This window comes from Poecilia formosa, unplaced genomic scaffold, assembly GCF_000485575.1.
Source record: "Poecilia formosa unplaced genomic scaffold, Poecilia_formosa-5.1.2 Scaffold32, whole genome shotgun sequence".
NCBI classification, from domain to species: domain Eukaryota; kingdom Metazoa; phylum Chordata; class Actinopteri; order Cyprinodontiformes; family Poeciliidae; genus Poecilia; species Poecilia formosa.
The window spans coordinates 72944-92542 of record NW_006799971.1 but is presented as its reverse complement, the minus strand read 5'-3'; the positions used below and the strand labels follow the sequence as shown (position 1 = coordinate 92542).

The window sequence follows — 19599 nt, the reverse complement described above, 5'->3', positions numbered from 1 at the left end:
AAAAAGTAAGACTACTTTCATTTGTTCTGGAGCAAGATGGGGGAATGGTGACCTCTGGATGACCTAGACTCATTTTTAATATCTCAGAAACCAAAGCAGCACAAACAAAGTACTAAGCGCTCATTCTTCTATTTTCTGTTATTTTTCATGCAGATGGAGTGTCAGCTTCATTCAACTGAAAATGTTCTACTATTAACAGAAGTTATTGGTTTTGAACCAAAGCATATGAAGAATAAACTGTTAGTCCATCACTTGATCTGGATGGCATTAAGATGGCCGCTTATAATAAAGTAAAACTCTTTCATTTTTGATCAGGATATGGAATTTAAATCTTATATTAGACAGGTTTCTATGAATTTTTTTTCTTCATAATGGTGGTTTACTAGAAGTAGAATTTTAGAATTTCAGATGTTTTAGTTACCTCAGCTTTACGCTTTAACTAAATCAATAAAAAAAAAAATCTCAACTAAGCATCATGTCTGAGCTGGACTCATGTCTGGTGCAGCTGAACCAGATGTTTCCTGTCTGAAAAATCTGAAGGACGACTCTTCTATGTGTCCGCCCCTGTGGCCAGTGATACAACCAACAACTGACTTCAAACCAGCCCTGCTTCCAAAAGGAACCACAGCTCTCAGGGTGCCAGGGAGCAGGGTAGGACTGGGCTCTAAGTGCTAATGCACAAACCCTGAACCCAGGTTTGAACCCAGGCTCGGCCTTCACCAAGTCAACACAACAATGCTTTGGATTATGCCATTAACCGGCATCCAATTTGCGTAGCACTGAGAAATAGTTTGTATGATGAGGTCATCAGACTCACAGTTCCACTAGGTTTTTGCTAATTGCTGCTGCAGCTAGTCTAAAGGAGCTGTATTAGGGAAGCGTGGGGGTGGGATGCTCTGAGAAGCAAATGATTAGCTTGAGACTACAACAGCTCTGAGGAGGAGCTGTAGTCTAACCCTAACCCTAACCCTCCTCAGAGCTCCCAGTTTGCTTGCTCCCTAAGCAACAGTTTGTGGGAGCAAGCAAATGGAGATTGAAGGATCATCGAATCCCAGGTCTGCTTTTGATTCAGGGGAACATTTTAACATTATATAAATCTCAAAAAAGTTGATTTTTATATAATTACCCCCACTGTAAACTAAATTATATGGATAAATGGTGTAAATCTTAGAGTCCAGATGTTTATAGGCAATAAAGTTGTTTCCTTGTACATCAAGCATGCTTGAGTCTTCACTCCACAAGATCTTTGCCTCTCTAAACAACTTGGGAGGTGGTGAAGTCGTGCCAGAAACTTTTGAATTTCAGTTTCTAGCAAAGGTGGTAAACATAATCCATCTGGCCATATTAATATAACAAGGATTCAACCTTTTCTCCAATTCTTCCCTCTCTGCATTTCTTCTCCAACTCTGAGACACGTTCTGTCTGCAGTCAATGCTTGAGTGACATCATTATGCAGCCAAGTCCCAGACTCTGCCTGAGGCAATTCACAGTTAGTCTATAACGTCTGGATGTGCAGTCTGCAAAGAAGGACAGAAATGGACAGTGATTGATCCGTATGACACTCTGCAGCTGGTGTTGATTCTTCAGGATTCTTCCAATATTGATTCATCGCTTCAGTCGTTATACATGTTTTGATCAAACTTAATTTTATTGTAACTATGATGTTCATGAATAATAAACGTTAAACACCAGAGATCTTGAACATTAATTACTGGAGGTTTTGTGACGTGTAAGTCAGCATGCAAGTAAGACGTTTGTTCATGTTTGTTCAAAATGTTTGTTCACTATTAAAGTACATGTTCTTTTGTTCCACATTTCTTTTCTTCTAAAATCAAGAAGTAACTATAAATTTATATTTATAAAATATGAATATAAATATAAATATATTCCTCTAGATTTTGTAACCGATGTTTGTAAAATACTAGCCCCTATTAGCCAAGAGCCCAGTTTTAAATTTTGCTCAATTGCTAACATTTGTCCATGACATAATGATGCACCAGTTCAAGCTTAACACACATGGCCTGCTCTTAAAAAAAAACATAATCCACTTCAAAGAGAGAAAAGCCGAGCTGAACAGTTGGATGCTAGTTCCATATTCAATATTTGCGTGACCAACATAGACTGACCAGCTTCATTTACTTCCTCCATTGTCATTGTTAAAACAGGCAGGCTACAATTCTAAAATATCGCTGAAAATCAATGTCATCATTCACCACTCTTTCTGTTCTGATTGGTCCAGTCAAAAATCAACTGGAGACAATCCAAGTAAAAGGGAGAAATCTCAGACTGTGATGGAAGCAAGACTTTTTTTGAGAGGAATTGCACAGGAAGGCAATGGCCAGGCTACCAAAATACATAGAAAAGAAACCACTGAATGTCACATGATCAATAAACCCTTCCCAGACCTGCTATTGCTGCTTGGCAGAACATACTGTTAGTCAGCTGACAGGTGGGCGTTGGTGTTTGTTTGGCATCAGTTTGGCTCCTGCTGTGGCTGCTGGATGAAGAATTGGCATTGTAAACAGAACTGAGCAGCAATGGCTCTTCAAAATCCATTACAACATGTAGCCATATCTTTGACTTTGTTTTTGTTTGTATGTTTGTAGCAGTATTTGACTAAGTTTAGCTATTTAAAATCTTTTGTTTTGTCTCCTAGATAAATCTGAGGTTTTGAAAAGAAAGAAAACCACAAAACACTCTGAAACAAAGTCTGGAACAGACATTTGAACTGAAAACTGGGACTGCAGATGAACTGATCTGAACATTTATTATTTTGAATTATTTAATCAAATATCTTTGTTAATGTGCAAACTTGCCGAATCAGGGGTCGAGTTATTATTTCCCTCAACCTCTGTCTCTACTCCAATAATCATAGACATTCTTTGGATTTAAGCTTTAAATTCAAATTCAATTCATTTCAATTCAAAAATACTTTATTCATACAAAAGGGAAATTAAATGTTGTTGTAACTTTTTTAATTAAATATGTATTAAGTGCCACTAAATTAGCAGAAATTGTAGTTATTTCTAAATTGGAATGGAAAATACTGTATTTGTGTATTTTTGTGGAAAGGTTGAATAAATCTCAACAAAATATTATATTGTTTCCTCAAATAAAAAAACAAAACAAAACATAGACTTTTTTTCAAAAATATTATTTAAATTTGGATAATTTTCAATTTAACTGAAAACAAAATATTTTTATTTACTTGTGATGGTCTTATTTTTTTAACTTATTAATAGACAACCAGTTATTTCACTATTGTGGGATGGTGCAGTCACAGGTTCTGCAGGTTATTGAGCTTTAAAAACTCAAACAATAGCATCTGTTTTGTTCTGTTCTGTCCTTTGTAAATATATTATCTCATGAAAATGCAAATATTGAGTTACAAGAATTGGTGACCATAAATACTCTGAAAGTGTTTGAACCCCTCAGCTGTCTTGTTAGCTCTGTTTAGTCTCCACACCTCTTGAAAATCATCTAAGTGTGTCTAGTTGAAATATTCATGTTGGTTCTTATTTGCTGAAAGACAACGTATTTATAATCCATGTGTATCCTGTAGTTTTTTTTTTAGTGAGATCAGACACAGCAATCTTGTTTCTGCTGAAGAGAACAAATGCTTTATGAAGTACTTATAGTGAGTTAGTTGAATTGTCAACAAGTAAAAGATACCTTCAAACATTAAACCTGGAGCAAATAAGATGGCAATTATAAAATGTTAAGATGTACCGGCTAAGGTCAGGTTTATCAGCTGTTCACTACTGTCTGTCGTCTTTGCTTGTCTCTTCTGGTAGCAAAATATTAAACATTCAGCAATTGCCTCACTGATATGATAATATTACAGCAGTTTTAAGCATGTACCACACACACGGTTATCTGTGTGTGTGGTACATCCCAGGGATAAACGTGAGGCTGTTGCCCAGTGGTCACCGAGAGAGGAAGTCACCATGGACAAGTTTCCAGTCCATCACTGGATAGTTATTTTAAAAAAACCATTTCAGCAAATTTGATCTATTTTTTACCTAAGGATATGTTTTCTGCCAAATTTACTTTATTTATATATAATCAAAATCACTTTTTTCAGAATAAAACTTCTTTCTCCTTTTTTTTCTAAATTGAAACCTTAGACTAATTGTAGAGTCATTAACTCAACTGAAATGGCATATGTTATTATTATTGTTAGTTTTGAGGAATTGTGTTGCCCATAGTAACTCAGGAGAGCCACAGTTGATCATGGGTGTATTTTACTGTTTTTATACAAATATGACCACATGGTGGCAGAGCTGCGTCAGTTTGTGAAGCTTGTGCCATAATTCTCAGATGAGGATAAGTCAATCCTAAGCATTGTGCATTCATTCCATCATGTACTAAAGAAGAAAAGCGAGGGCAAACAGAAAGGAAAAGATAAGCATTCAATGACAACACCTGGACAAGAAAGGAACATCTTAGTTCAAACAAGTGAGAAAAATATAAAAATACAAATAAGAGGGATATTAAAAAAGTGGAAAAATAAATGCTATTTTTAATGGGGACTGTTATATTTCCCACTGAGATTCTTTTGTTAATTCTGCATCTTCGATGATCAAGTTGAAAGAACAAGGACGAGTCTGTAAACGATGGAGGGGTGTCTGCAGAGAGGGATCGGAGAGAGAGAGGGAGCAAAGAGTGGATAAAACCGAACAGCAGCTCTGGCTCAGTCACAACTCCTCAGTGCCAGACAAAGGCAGCAGCCCAAAACCCACACACACATTTAAAGAAAAAACCCAGACTGTTTCCGGAAGAATCTCCTGCATTCTGAGCTGAGTTTTGGATGCTCTGACTTGCCTTTACCTCTGGAGCTGATTGTGTATCAGGATTTATTCTCTAACTTGGGACTGTTGTTGGACTTCAGCAGTGGGAAAAATCTCCATTGGATTTCCTTTCCTGTCTTGTGGCTGCACACAATGCTTCACTCATAGTTCAGTGAGGCATAGCTACCTGCTGGTTTTAGGATGACTGCTACCAACACTTTGATGCTGCAGAGTTTCTTGTAATTGTGTGAATGTGTGTGTATCAGGATGACTGTTCCAATGCTCAAGATTGGTGCTGTGCTCAGCACCATGGCTATGGTAACTAACTGGATGTCCCAGACTTTGCCGTCGCTCGTTGGACTCAATGGAACCATCATCTCCCCTGATGGCACACACGAACGGATCATCAGTGTATGTATCCCTTGTTTTTCTAAATAACATATTCAATGATATTTTATCAACTAAAGTGATGAACCTTGATGAATCTTTTAAGAAATAATTTACCTTCTAACTTCTAACTAATGTGCAAAAGATTTTTTTGGGCGACTTCTTTCTTTTATGTCTTTTGAAATTTCTCAGTGATGGATCAAATGCTTTCTCCTTCTGTTTCCTCCATGCAAATACTTGCATAAGTTCTCTGTGGCGGCATGCTTTGTTCTTACTGAGACAAATGTCTGCCTTTTAAATGGGGAGGAAAAACCCAAAAGGAAATCTAGTTTCATATCTGAAAGTATTTATTCTGGACGCACATTTTCTTTTTTTTTTTGTAAGAGGAAAAAATAGATTCTAACAAAAACTAAAATGCAAAGCAGAATCAGAAACCCTATTCAGAAATTGAAAAAGCTTTAAGAGATGTAAATTAGCAAACTAGATAGTGCAAATGAGTAAATATGTCTCCTCCTGGACCATATGCAAATTATGAAGCCACTGATTCACAAAGAAAATTAAACGGCTTAGTAGGATTGCTCTGTCTCAGACTTGCTAGTGTGATATTTCTCCTGTGAAGGGAGAAAAGGGGAAGGAATGTGACTCACCCATGGGACAACCAGCGGATTGGTTACCCTGGCAACACCCTGGCAGCCCTAATGTGTAGATGCTGGTCCACTGCACACATGGGAGTCTTACTTAATGGTAGTCTTACTGTGCATATTCATCACTTTTTCTCCGTGGTCGAGCTTTTCCTCATCTGTTTACAGAATCACAAACTCAAGATGTGCTACATTTAAGGTGGACATCAAGTGTGGATGTAGAGCTTCTTGTGTGTATTTGTCTCCAAAAATAAATGTGGATGAATAGGATGTCTTCAGAAGTGATGAATACACAACTGAGTGTGTTTTCGTGTTTGGAGCCTTTGACTTGGCTCTTCCTCGTCTGCTGCATGGCAGCACTTTGCAAGTTCAGCAAAGTACAAGCGGTCTTGTGAAAGCGGACGCCCACACACCAACAGATGGAGACATTATGGCTGCGAAGCAGGTTGAGAGTGTATTTGTTCAAGGTTTATTGACAGAAACCAAAAGTTGTTGTGTTCTCTGCAAACCTGAATTTGTAATTTTTTATACTTGACTGCACATGGAGAGCAGTTATACTAGTTCTATGCAAATGTAAGGAATATATTTTAAGCTGGATGTGAAGTCAAAGAATTGCTTATGTAAACATGAAAGTTATCAAGATTGAGTTTGCATGGCAGTTAAAGAAAAGTCATTATTTCAAGCATGCTGTCTGAGCATTTTTTAAATCACATTTTGTTCATTCAATATTATTACAATTTGACTAAATCTATTATTTTCAGTGAATTTTGAAAGAACATTTTCCTTTCAGTCTTTATTGTACTGCTGAATCTCAGTACAAAATAATTTTTAATCAATCACATTTTATAGATCCCACAGGGACATTACATTAACATTTCTGTAATTCAGTTAAAAAATTCAGCCTCTTATATATTTATTGGACACAATCATACTTGATTGGTTATTTTTTGTTGATTTTACAGGTAATAAAACTCAGCCAATAAAATTCCTGTCAGTTTCTCAGAAAGGTGGATTTATACATGACAGAAATATTACATGATTACCCAGTTATTGGTTTCGTTAGAGAAAAAACTTTTGAAACGTATTTGAATAATGAGCCAAACTTAATGCTGGTGCCTATCTCCAGCTGTCCAACAGGCCAGAGGCGGGGTACACCCTGGACAGGTCGCCAGTCCATCACAAGGGATAATAATTTTAAAAATTCTATTTCTTAAAATGTATAAAAGGTAAATTAATAATTTTAATTGCATGATATCAGTAACATGGTTTTTGGGGGAATACCTGGAATATGAAATGATGAAAACTTTTAATAACAAAGATATTGCAAAAAAACAAAGAACAAAAAAATACCTCTCTGGGTCAAAGAAGACCCACTTGCACAGCAATGCTGGTGTTAAGAGGATCCTCCTCACCCACAGTTCAAAACAGATCAAGCAGATGGTTCAGAGCCAGTTTCTAAATGTGACTGATGTGTGTCTAACTTCTGGAAAAATACTTACTGTCTTTATTAAACCTATCAAAAACACTTTTATTAATTTATTTGTTCACGAGTATTCTCGTAAAATCTCAGATTTTTACATGTATGAGTTGGAAAAGAGGACAAATACAAAACTTTAATTTATGTAATTACAAATTTAGATATTTACAAATTTAGATGTCTACCCATGCATTTTTAAATGACAGTAATCATTCCAAATACATAACTGCTTGTGTTTCCATAGCAACTAAAACAAACAAGAACCTGATACAGGTTGTTTGACATCATCATGTTGATGAGAACCTCTATGTTCTCATCAATGATGTCATAACAGTTCAAAGAGATACAAGAATACAAGAATTCTCAGTTTGCTTCTCAACTTGGTTGGAGGTAGATCGATTCCAGAGAGACGACTTCAAACTGATTTTACAAACCATTTTAACTGTTCACCAAGTCAAGAGGATTTTTGATATTGATGGGACCTTGGATTTCTTGTTACGACGGGAGTTGAAAAGTTGTTAGGATAGAGCATAAAAGGCAAAGACGTTTTAGTAGAGAGCTCTGAGGATGAGAGATCAAAATACTTTGGTTTGGACATTGAACTTTGAAGCCCAAAAGGACATGGAAGATTCCTTTAAAGATGAGGAAGTTCACTTTGAAAACACAAATGATGGAAATGTGTGGATACATTTTGAAGAAATCAGCTAACTCTTTGCCAACACAGACATTACAAAAAAGTGTCTTTACCAGTCTTCCCAAAAACATAAAGGGCCTGGATGTGAAACCAAGCTTTGACAGCAAGGAAATTGTGACAAATTTTGAAGAAATCTTTGAGGATTCATCATTAGAAGAATCCTCTTCAGCAGAAGAAAACTCACAAGATGAAATTCAAAATGACACAGATAATTTCGGCAATGTGGATGTTCATGAGCCGACCATGTAGTTTGGTAGATTTCCCAACTCATTCTTCAACTGTTGGATGAATGCTACAACACATAGCATTATGAACTTGATTATTACCAGAAGGTTTGTGGTTCAGCATTTGAATTTTTTCAGAGATTCCATTGTTTGTGAGGTTTTTCTTTACAGCAATGCAACATTCAGGAAGATATTTCCCCCCAGATGAAGTCTTTGCAGTTCAGAATGAAATAATTGAAACACTGAAGATGTAGGATGTAGTAAATTGGGACAAGCCAGGAGTCTTTTTGTTTTATGTGTCAGACTATCTGACCCAATATGGCATTAACACAGACTGTGAGCTGTACACAGCTGACTATTGTGGACAATGTCCGAGGTCTTCATGTATTATTTGTAAAGTTGGTCCTGTCATTCCTCTACCAAAGGAACAAAGAGACACTACAACTACTCTTCTAAACTATTAAATGTGTGGAATTGCAAACTGTTGTGATACCTTCAACTCCAACATAAAGACACTTTTTAAATGACACTGATGTGATGATACTGATTGTCCCATGGTCAGACAGTCTAGATGATTTAAGATATCCTGTGATTCCTGACCCAGTCTTTGAAATTTCTGTAAAAACTGTAATTCAGTTGTACCATCTGTCCTCAGTCATTTTCTGGTGACAAGCAGCGACTTTTCAAACTAACAGCCTTTACACATATCTGATGTGTGGACAACTGGTGTTTAAGGCGGAGGATGACCGGGTATCACTTTCAAATATCGACCGTGAAGCTGACATTTTCCATAATGGGTACATCTACAGCTATGAAAAGACCACAGAAGGACAGGACAAATTTAAATGTTGGGCTCAAAGTGACCACTGACCAACTACAAAGATAGTGCTTCAGACACATTTTGGAGGAAGTAGGTGGAACATGGCCCGCACAGAGTCGGCCATGTTCCCCTCCTCCATCATTGAGGCGGCTTATCAAAGTTATGGCCACAAGGTTGTCAGTGCCTGTTTTGGGGGGCAACCCCAGAATCAGCTCATGGGCACCAGAAGGGAGGGATACTGTCAAGATGAAGATAGTGACCTATCGGATGTTTTTGGCCTGTGGGACCAGAAGCAGCTGATGGGAACAGACAATCTGACAAAGAGAGAGTTTACCAGGACTCGAAAGCAAGCAACAACTACGGTCACACAAAGCAGTTAAACAGATTTATTGAAAGTGCGAAGTGTAACATTTAAGTAACCAGCCAGAACCCAATACGCAGTCAAGACAAGAGGTCAATAGTCAAATATTTATTTAAAAATAAATTGATGATGTTGGAGGGGTTCCACAGGGTGTGGTTGCAGTGTTAGGTCTGGAACACAAAAACAGAAGTGAGAGTCATGACTGGATGAAAAGAACAGAGAAAACACAAAAAGAGATTTATCAGGTATGGGGATCCACAGGGGTCAAGAGTCCAGCCTTGGGAGGTTTGAGAGAGTGGAAACTCGAAGGGCTTAGGGTCTTAGGGGGATTCACTAACGACAGACAAATATCCACCAACCAGGTCTCAGGAGTCAAAACGGTCCAGGGTCAGGCAGAGGAGGGTCTCAGGCAAGGAAAATCCAATATTCAGTTTGCTAGAGGCAGGCAAGGTTCAGCAACAGGGGGTCAGAAACTCTTCTCAAAGCTGAAAGGGGCTAGGCAAACAGTGGTCAAAAACAGGCAGGATCTGAAACGAGGAACTTCTTGGACTTGAAACAAGGCTGTGACTGGGACAACAGACGATCTCACACTGAGCAGGTAATGAGCAGCTGTTTAAATAGAGATCAGCACAGTACGGGTGAGGGCAATGAGTAATCAGCCTGAGGGAGGGAGAGTAAGCAGCACAATGAAGGTACAGTTGAAATCATTACATCAAAGTGTAATGGAGAGAGAATGTAGAGGTTTTGATCTGAGGTAGCAGAGAGGGACCGGACCAGAGGAGGAACTGAGAAAGAGATGAGTGGTTAGACTGGGGAGTAAACGTGGGAGAGAATGATAAAGTAATACTGTATCGACTTCAGTCTGAAGATCAAGGTGAGCAGAGGTGAGTACATGGGTTCTACAGCAGGTGATGCGGTTGTTGGTGCTTCCTGTGGATGAGTCTCATCAGGAGACTGAGGATGGACAGGCAACAGCCTAAGGTGGTTGAGGAGTTATCCAGGAGTTGGGCCTAGAAGAGCAGCAAGGAGAAGAAAGGGATGGAGTAATCCAGATGATTATGAGAGTCAGAGAGTGGTCAGTAGTGATGGGTCCGGCAACACCGATGAGTCGGCACATGCGGCAAGCCCATAGATCGAACCCCATGTCGGTGCGCTTATCGCTTTCAGCAAATCACGTGACCAATACGAGAACTGTTTCGAAATGACACTGATGCGCCAAACCATGTTCATAAGGAAGCAAAACTGTCAACAGGATGCATTTGCCAAAAGAATTATTGATCTTTTATGGCACAGCGTCAACTATGGAGCAGCCTCAAGGCAAAAGAAAGGTTTCCGCAGTGTGGGACCATTTTTATTTTACCTCGGAAAATAAGGTTGCTTTCATTTCGTTGTTGTTTAATTTGGCTCTTTTCAGTTTCTACTTGATCTACCTGAAACCAAATTCAGCTGAAATTGACTCTTAGTTTACTTTCATATTATGTTTTGCAGGTTAAGGGTCGCATATGTTTGACAGAAGTGTCATATAAATAAATCCATCTCCTAATGCTGAGGCATTATAGGGCCTGGCATGAGAATGAAAGATAAACTCAGGTATACAGCCATTCTACAAATTACTCAGTTGCTTTTAATAAATTATTTCATATAAATGTATTGTTTACTTCATTTTTAACCATCAAGCTTCGAGAAAGCAGATGCTGGATGAGGCTCTACTGAATTTCATTGTCAAGGATTGCCAGCCTCTCAGCATTGTGGAGAGTGAAGGGTTCAAGGAACTGGTTCAAGTCCTTAGGGGGGACCTGAACCAGTCCCCATATGTTTTGCCAACCAGAAAGGTTTGTGCGGAAATTATCTAAAGTAGGAGTATATGATTTATTTAATCTTTAATTTAAATATATTGATTTGCTTTTGGTTTGACTTGGTATAATTTTTCAGACCATCAAATAAATGGTGGCCAAAAACTATGAGGAGGAACGGGAACGAATGAAAATGGAAGTACAGCAAGCTCTGGCAGTGAATATAACGGCTAAAGTAGACATCTGTGAACATGGAGGCTTATTTGGCTCTTACCTGTCACTACATTCATGAACATTTACAGTTATGTACATCTGTATTGGGAGTGCAATACTTTCCACAAACTCACGCTGCTGACAATTTAGCCCAAGTCAAAAGAGTACTCAATGAGGTGCCAACACGCTGGAACAGCACATATGAAATGCTGTCAAAGCTACATGTTGAGAAGGAACCAGTGTGGGTATCTCTGGCCTCTCTAAAAACAGATTTGACTCCACTTACAGCTGATGACCACACCATCATAGGAGAAACACTTCTTGTGCTTGCTCCTTTCTATCAAGATATAGTGGAGTTGTCTGAAGAGAGGCGAGTGTCAGGGTCCAAGGTCATCCCAACGACGAAAATGCTCTATCTTGCACTAGAGCGTAATGCATCAACCTTGCTCACCCAGGCAGCCATACACCTACATGAACACCTGAAGCATTGAGTCACAGACACTGCTTCCAATCTGGAGTCAAAAAGTTTGTTGACCCTAGCAACACTTCTAGACCCCAGATTTAAATCACTTGGTTTCCACAGTTCCTCCAAAGGCAATGATGCCATCAGCAAACTGTGGTCAGAATGTGCGTCTATGATCAGCCGCAAAATGAGCCCCAGCTGGGACTGTCTTCAGAACAACTGTCTGCACCCAACTCAGGCATGTTATTCAGCATGCCTGAATATATATATATATATATATATATATATATATATATATATATATATATATATATATATATATATATATATATATATATATATATATATATATATATATATGATGGGGGACACCCCCAAAGGTGGTGGAGAATGACCGAGCTAAGATCCTGTGGGACTTCCAGATCCAGACAGACAAGATGGTAATGGCGAACCAACCGGACATTGTGGTGGTGGATAAAGAACAGAGGAAAGCCGTTGTGGTGGATGTAGCAATACCAAGTGACCACAACATCAGGAAAAAGGAGCATGAGAAACTGGAGAAATACCAGGGCCTCAGAGAGGAACTGGAGAAGGCCTGGAAGGTGAAGACCACAGTGGTGCCTGTGGTCATCGGGGCCCTCGGGGCAGTCACCCCCAAACTGGAGCAGTGGCTCAAACAGATCCCAGGAACAACATCAGACATCTCAGTCCAGAAATGTGCAGTTCTAGGCACAGCCAAGATACTGCGCAGAACCCTCAAGCTCCCAGGCCTCTGGTAGAGGACCCGAGCTCAGAGGATGAAAGAGACCACCCACGGAGGGTGAGAGGGGAATTTTATATATATATATATATATATACACTGCTCAAAAAAATAAAGGGAACACTCAAATAACACATCCTAGATCTGAATGAATGAAATATTCTCATTGAATACTTTGTTCTGTACAAAGTTGAATGTGCTGACAACAAAATCACACAAAAATCATCAATGGAAATCAAATTTATTAACCAATGGAGGCCTGGATTTGGAGCCACACACAAAATTAAAGTGAAATGTTCAAGTTGTATGTATGTTGTATGTGTGTATGCAAGTTGTATGCACAACTTGCATACAACTTGTGTGTTTTACTTGCACAACTTTACATAGTAAGCTGTTGATAATGGTTATTATGAGTTCATGACAGATTCCAATGTAATCCAAATGGCTTTACTTGAGGTTGATAACAATAGCTGATGTGTGATTTAGAGCCTACTCTTGGTAAATGTTTCGATACATGAATTGAACAGCGTAAAATCCCGCATTCTGCCATGGCCACATGCTGAAGCCCACAAGCTGTTCAGAATAGAATTCAACATCCTTCTTGCCAAACTGTGTATTCTGAGGGAACACTAAAAGTAATGGTCTGTACTGTGAACCATAGATGCTTTGATTATGTGACATTTTGGAAGATAAATATCCTGGTAGAAAGCCAAGGATTTGCAAATTAAATTATACCAGTACAAAAGTCTGTTTGTAGAATGATAATGGCTGGTTGAACCTGAGAGCACAGAGTGCAGCAGTGAGAGAGAGGTTCAGGTCCTGGAATGATTCTTCAGTCTACCTGATGAGCAGCAAACATTATCGTCACTATTATTTTTTGTGCACTTTGAGTGTCTAGGAGCATAAAAAAATATTTATTCTTTCCTGGTAATGCATAGATATGTTTCTATTCTTTCTATTCTTTTTGTCTGTTCATTTTTCTCTATTGTCTGTAACGATTGCTTTGCTATGAAGAAAACGTAGCAACGTATTTGCTGTAGAACTGCTAAACAAAATCATGACTTCTGGCTAATCAGCTTTGTGAATCCGCCAGTGGTTTTCCTCAAAGCAGTTTTGCAGTTCAAATTCAATTATGCCAAAGTTACAAGCAGACAAGTCAAAATGTTTGGTTCTACCATGTATTAATGCACAGGACTCCTTACATTGCCCTACAGCATTAGAGCCTCTTCGAAGTGTCTGATTATGTCATCTCCTCTTTATTTCTATCATGCAACAAGCACAAGCAGTGTTTAAATTCCTGTCTAGTTCACGTCTTCCAGAACAAATAATCCCCTGCTTTTGTAAACCTCACTGTGATAAGAACATCAGGTTGTCATATCAAGCCCGATCAGAAGTTTCTCTCCATGCTCCTTTATGTCCATATCAGTTTCCATTTTCCCCAGTTTCCTCCTGTGTCTCTACTCTCTTTTCAGTGTTTTTAGAGAGGCTTTGCGGCCAAATCACTGTGACAGGCTGGGGAACATCAGATTGAGCTCAGCGGTTCCTCTTCATTGTTCTAAAACGTTAGTAAGTAGGTCAAATTGAGAGTCTGGTGAAATCTTAATTAGAGAGAGCCCAGGCACTCTCATGTTTAAGCAGTAAGCATCATTTCAGTGGCGCCTAAAAGGTTTAAAAATACACACAAAAAAAGGGAAATTTACATCCAATTGGAATCATTGATGATTTAATCCAATATTTGCTGGCTCTGTAAAAAGCAAGATAACTTTGTGGATTCATCTGTAGAAAGACATTTACTTGACCCTACGAAATGCAACACAAACAGGCTCAGAAAACATTAATAACTATCTTGAAAATGTAATTAGAACTGTGTAAATTGAGCTTTACAGAAGGCATAGCAGTAAAGAATAAGAAAGGTGATTGATTCAAAGTTTCAAAGATAGCACAATGATATAAGATTTATATTTATAGCATTCTCTTTAGGATCCTATAAATAGACATGAAACTTAAAAAAGTCAATAACTACAACAAAATTAAGTTAGGTCATCTCCAACCTGATGACATTTTGTATAAGGTTAATTGTGCACAGGAGGAAGAGGGAGAGCAAAAAAACACTTGTGAGAAGCTCAATTTTGCTAAGTGCTTGTCTGTTGCTATGGTACTCAGCAAAAAATATATTCAACCAGACCAAGTATGTCAAGGACAGGAGTAAAACTAACTGAGGCAACAGAGAGGCATCAGCATTACAGCCCCGTCCCAAGAAAGCAAAGGATCATTTCTGGCTTCGGTGTAGCACAAAAATTAATGACCACTACTAAACAAGAGAAAAAGGTTTAAGAACCCCTATTGGCTTCCATTGAGAACACAACACTCTCTTAGTTATTCACTTAGAAAAAAAAACATTATATACCACCATACAGACAAGACAAGATCACTGCAGATCAAGGCTCAGGGAAAAGGGGGCCTGAGATTTCTAGGATGGAGCTCTTGGTTGACGAGTTGCAAATGAGATACTTGTTGCAGCAGGTAAATCTGAAACAGGAGGAGAGAACTCTCCAATGAAGAACCCCGCTAGAGGTCAGAGACACTCAGATTAGGAGGCTCTAATCCTCATCTTTCATTTCTGCTTCACTCTTGGCTGCAAGCCACTTCAGCAAAGCTGTAGATCATAACCTGATGAAGCTAATAGGACCACAAAGCAGAGATACTGTTCTGAGGCCACCAAAACGGATCACCTCGTCACCTTGACTACGCCTGAAAGTTGTGTTCATAAACGTTATGAACAGAATCTGTGACAAAGGGCAACAGCGGTGGAGTCCAGCTCTGACTGGAATTGAGCCTGACTTACTGCTGGCAATGTGGAACAACCTCTGACACCAGTCACAGAGGGACAAATCAAGATCTTCTCCCAAACTCAAACTGAGCTTTTTCAGACTATTTGTTGCAAGCAGATGGTTTCAGGCAAAAGGAAAAAGCTCAACATTCCACGCCCTTTTTAAATGATCATGAATGTTGCTGACAATCCCAACAAGGAAAGGCTTTAAAGTCAACCAGTGGTTATTGAAGTTTTAGATACATTTCAATAATTAAAACACTCAAATCAGTGACAGTGTAAAAGGTCGGAACACATATGAAATATGTATCAGACTGAACTAAAGTAACCTTTGCATGCTCACAAATAAGAGCCAAGGCTTTTCTTCTGTTTTGTTTATCCATTGCACTCTTGAAAGCACAGCTGACATGCACAGTGACTTCATTTACACTGAGCTTGTGTGTGCGTGTGTGTGTGTGTGTGTGCATGTGTGTGTGTGTGTGCGCGTGTGCGTGCGTGTGTTTGTGCAGGGATTGTACCCTGGCTCAGAGGAAGGCTGGCAAGTGTACAGCACGGCCTCAGATCCGGACGGCCGGTGTGTGTGCACGGTAGTCGCCCCAGCTCGAAACCTGTGCAAACGAGACCCTCGGAACCAACAGCTACGCCTGCTGACTGAACAGGTGAGCACTTTGGGTATATGTTTGTGTTTGTCTAATTCTGGAGTTCATCTAAGCTTCAGCTGGCGGTCAGCGTTGCAAAGCGGTGCAGGTGCGGAGGAGGAGGGGGCTTGCATTTAAATGAAAGATTCACCATCGGCTTCTTTGCTTTGACACATATGGAAAAATGAACAGAAGAATGCAGACAGATCTTCAACAGGCATCGCTGACAGATCAATATTGTTTGAGTCCTTTAGATGCTGTCAGTTACTCAGGAAGCCAGCAGATCTTCAAATTCAACCCTAGTAAATATGTGGAAAATAAAGCATTTGTTCACCTCAGCAGTGTGAAGCTCAGGGCATGTCCATCTATCTACAGCTGGAGTTCAATTTGTTTGTGTCAGAAAACAGAACATTTTTTGAATTCAGAAGTTCACATGCATTTCCTTATTATCAGAGATAATTGAGCTTTAAACTGTATGACTGTTTAAAACTCAATTTAAACAATGTTTAAGCAACCATAACATTGTTGGTTTCCTTCCACAGTAGTTTTGAATTCTGGCCCGTTCTGCCTAACAGAACTAGTGCAGCTGAGCCAGGTCTGTCGGCTGATTCGCTCCAACACGCCTTTTCAGATCTGCTCACCAATTCTCAGGAAGATTGAGATCAGGACTTTGTAATGGCCACACCAAAACACTGACTTTGTTGTCTTTAAACCACTTTGAAATTCCCAGTGTAAGCTTAGAGTAATTGTCTATTTGGAAGACCATTTAAAAGTTTAACGTCCTGCCTGATGTCTTTAGATGTTGCTTTGATATTTCTACGTAATGATCTTTCCTCATTGTGCCATCTATTTCATTAAGTGCTTCAGTTCCTCTTGCAGAAAAACAGCACAGCATGACACTGACAACCCCATACGTAACAATCTATAATTAAAAGATTTTAAAAATCATGTATTGGTCAAACAGGTAATTAAAGTGCAGTGATATTTGTTGAATCATGACAAAATGTGAATAATTATGAGTATGAGCTGTTTTTTCAGGCACTAAACATCGGTTGGTCATCTCTCTGAAGACTATCATTCCCCAAACCCTGCAGCAAATTTTAATATTAAAATAAAACCCTGATCAATGGATGTGAAATAAACAATTTGTTAAGTACTTTAGGACAAAAAAATGAGCATTCCAACACTGTTTTCTATGTAAATGTGCATGCACCTATACATATAAAGACTGTGAATCTGGCCATGTAAGTATATTTCCATCAATATGCACCCCAAGAGAGAAATAAAAATGATTTGTGACTGGGAACAATGAATTATTAAACATCGTCGGCCCAGCAAACGTTGCTCCCTGCATTCACCGCTGTGAGGATCTTACATCAGGATTTAGGAGTGCTGCATTTTCCCTACAGCAAAAGTGAACCAAAGCAATGTTAACGACAAAACAACTACAGCGCTTTTCCTCATTTGCTGCTGGTGTTGGAGAGCATACAGTCTTCACACAGAACGGGAGGGAAATGAGAGGCGGCAGAGGATGAACACAATCAGAGACAGCTTCCCCACTCCTCTCCCAACACCGTTCCTGTCAGGAAGCTTGTGTGTTTATGAATCTTAATTAGCTCAGCGTGTCTCTGGAAGTGACACCTACATCCTGCTGTGAGTGGGAATAGTTGTGTGTGTGTTTGTATGCCGTGGTGTGTCTGCTCCTCTCCAGCCTCTGCGGCTCTCACAGATACAGTGAGGAGATGAGTGAGTGGGTGGGTTTGTTTGTTTGTTGATCACTTCTGCATTCACAACTCACAATCTGGGTCATTGCATGTTTTTTTGTTGTTTTTTTCCCTTTTCCTTAACATTCAGTATCAAAAGAGGTTTGATGCATCTGTTAGAATCTCAGGATTGTTAATGAGCAGCAGTGTGGGAGTGCTTGTTTCTGTGAGAGAGGAGCACACACTTAATGAGGATCTCTGTTAAAATGAATTTAAGGACACACTCCTTCAGAAACTTACCTTATCACCCACTTACAGAAACGCACAATATAAATATCAAATTCTGAACTGTAAACTGCTTTGAGTGTAAAAACAGTGTGAGATCTTAAAATCTACTGTGGGTTTTTCTGTGCCTTCTGTTTTAATGGAAAATGCAAAAAAAAAAAATTAAAAATACATCTCAGCACACAGTTTCACAAATTGAAATACTGAAAAAACTATAGCCTAAAGGGAATGTAAGCATTGACATATTTCCTTTTAAATTGAATCAAAAGGGCTGTTATAAATGACACAAACTGCTTAGAGCTCATGGTGGTTCAACAAAGTGTTGGCTCTGGGGGCTAAAAAAATGTATACAAGCTTGTCAGATTTTATATATTTATAGTATACATTTAGTTACACAATTATAAAAATCAAGTCTTGGTCAAACAGGAAAATGAAGTTATGATTGGTAATGAATTTTGAGGAGCAAATCTTCCTCTGCAAGGTTATGCCACTGTCTCTCTCTTCTCACCTGCAACCCTTTCTCAGCCATCTGTTTCTTGTTCAGTAATCAAGCTTCCCAGTCCATGTACAGCTCATTCTCAGTTCCTCCTTGCTGCTTTCTTCAGGCTAATCCCATTTTCTCCCCTTTACATCCCCATAGCTTTTATGATATTGGTTATTTCCTGGATTCCTGTGGTTTTTGTTCTACTCTGGCTCACTGCATCAAAGGTGCCAACTAATCAGCTTAAACTAACCATAAAAAAATTCTAGCGTCATCTTGAAGGAACTAAAAAATGATTTTATTATATTAACATGTCATTTGCTCATGCTTTCTCTATCAGGTGCAGAATGTGAGTCAGTCCATGGAGGTGGTGGACCTGCGAACATCAAGAGACCTTCAGTATGTTCGAGACTCTGAGCCGCTGCTGAGGGGAGTTGATGGTCACTTACACACGTATGTGGCCAGTCCCCGCACTCTAACTTCTAAGACCCTCCAGGTAGACACACAAACATGCAAGTAGCAAGTAGTAGACAAGCACTGCACATAAAGAGTCAGGTTCTTAGGTACATGCAAAGTAAAGCAGTCGCTACAGGGAATGCATAACTTTTGGTGTGAAAATGTTGATTTTACACGTGCCAAGCCCAAGCGTCCTGCCTGCTCTCTCTTTTATCAGGGAGACAAAATTTGTCATGGAAAAAAAAAAAAAAACCTCTATGGAAGGAATCTTAAATGTAAATGCTGTTTATATTTACATGATGAGCAACACAATTTAACAAGATTACCCTTGATATTTGCCCTACTTTTATTGACAGAAATATAAATACGTATGTTCAACTTCTTAATTTGGACTCGTTGATCTTTTCAGTTATGTTATTTTCTGCAATGATATCACTGGGAAACGCCTGTGCCATCAAAAACATTCCACGTTTTATCGATATTTCTACAGAGTAAACATGACAGGTCAAGATTAAATACAACATTTTGCAGTATCTGGGAACCATGTTGATAAAATGTTGGGTCCCTGAATGTATCGCCTTTA

At 39.0% G+C, this 19599-nt stretch overlaps 1 protein-coding gene across 2 annotated transcripts in view; it reads left to right on the top strand.

The window, feature by feature from the left end:
* Positions 1–4565: 4565 nt before the first annotated feature.
* The window catches only part of LOC103136359 (noelin-2-like), a 37775-nt gene continuing 22741 nt past the window's right edge, over positions 4566–19599 (top strand). The window contains exons 1-3 of one of the 2 annotated variants that reach the window (XM_007549562.2): positions 4566–5201; positions 15963–16112; positions 18901–19056. In XM_007549562.2, coding sequence (XP_007549624.1) covers positions 5058–5201; positions 15963–16112; positions 18901–19056 — 450 coding nt within the window. In that variant the 5' untranslated portion in view covers positions 4566–5057. Of the gene's footprint in view, positions 5202–15962; positions 16113–18687; positions 18788–18900; positions 19057–19599 lie in introns of those variants that run through there. The other variant, XM_016670328.1, reaches the window with a different exon arrangement.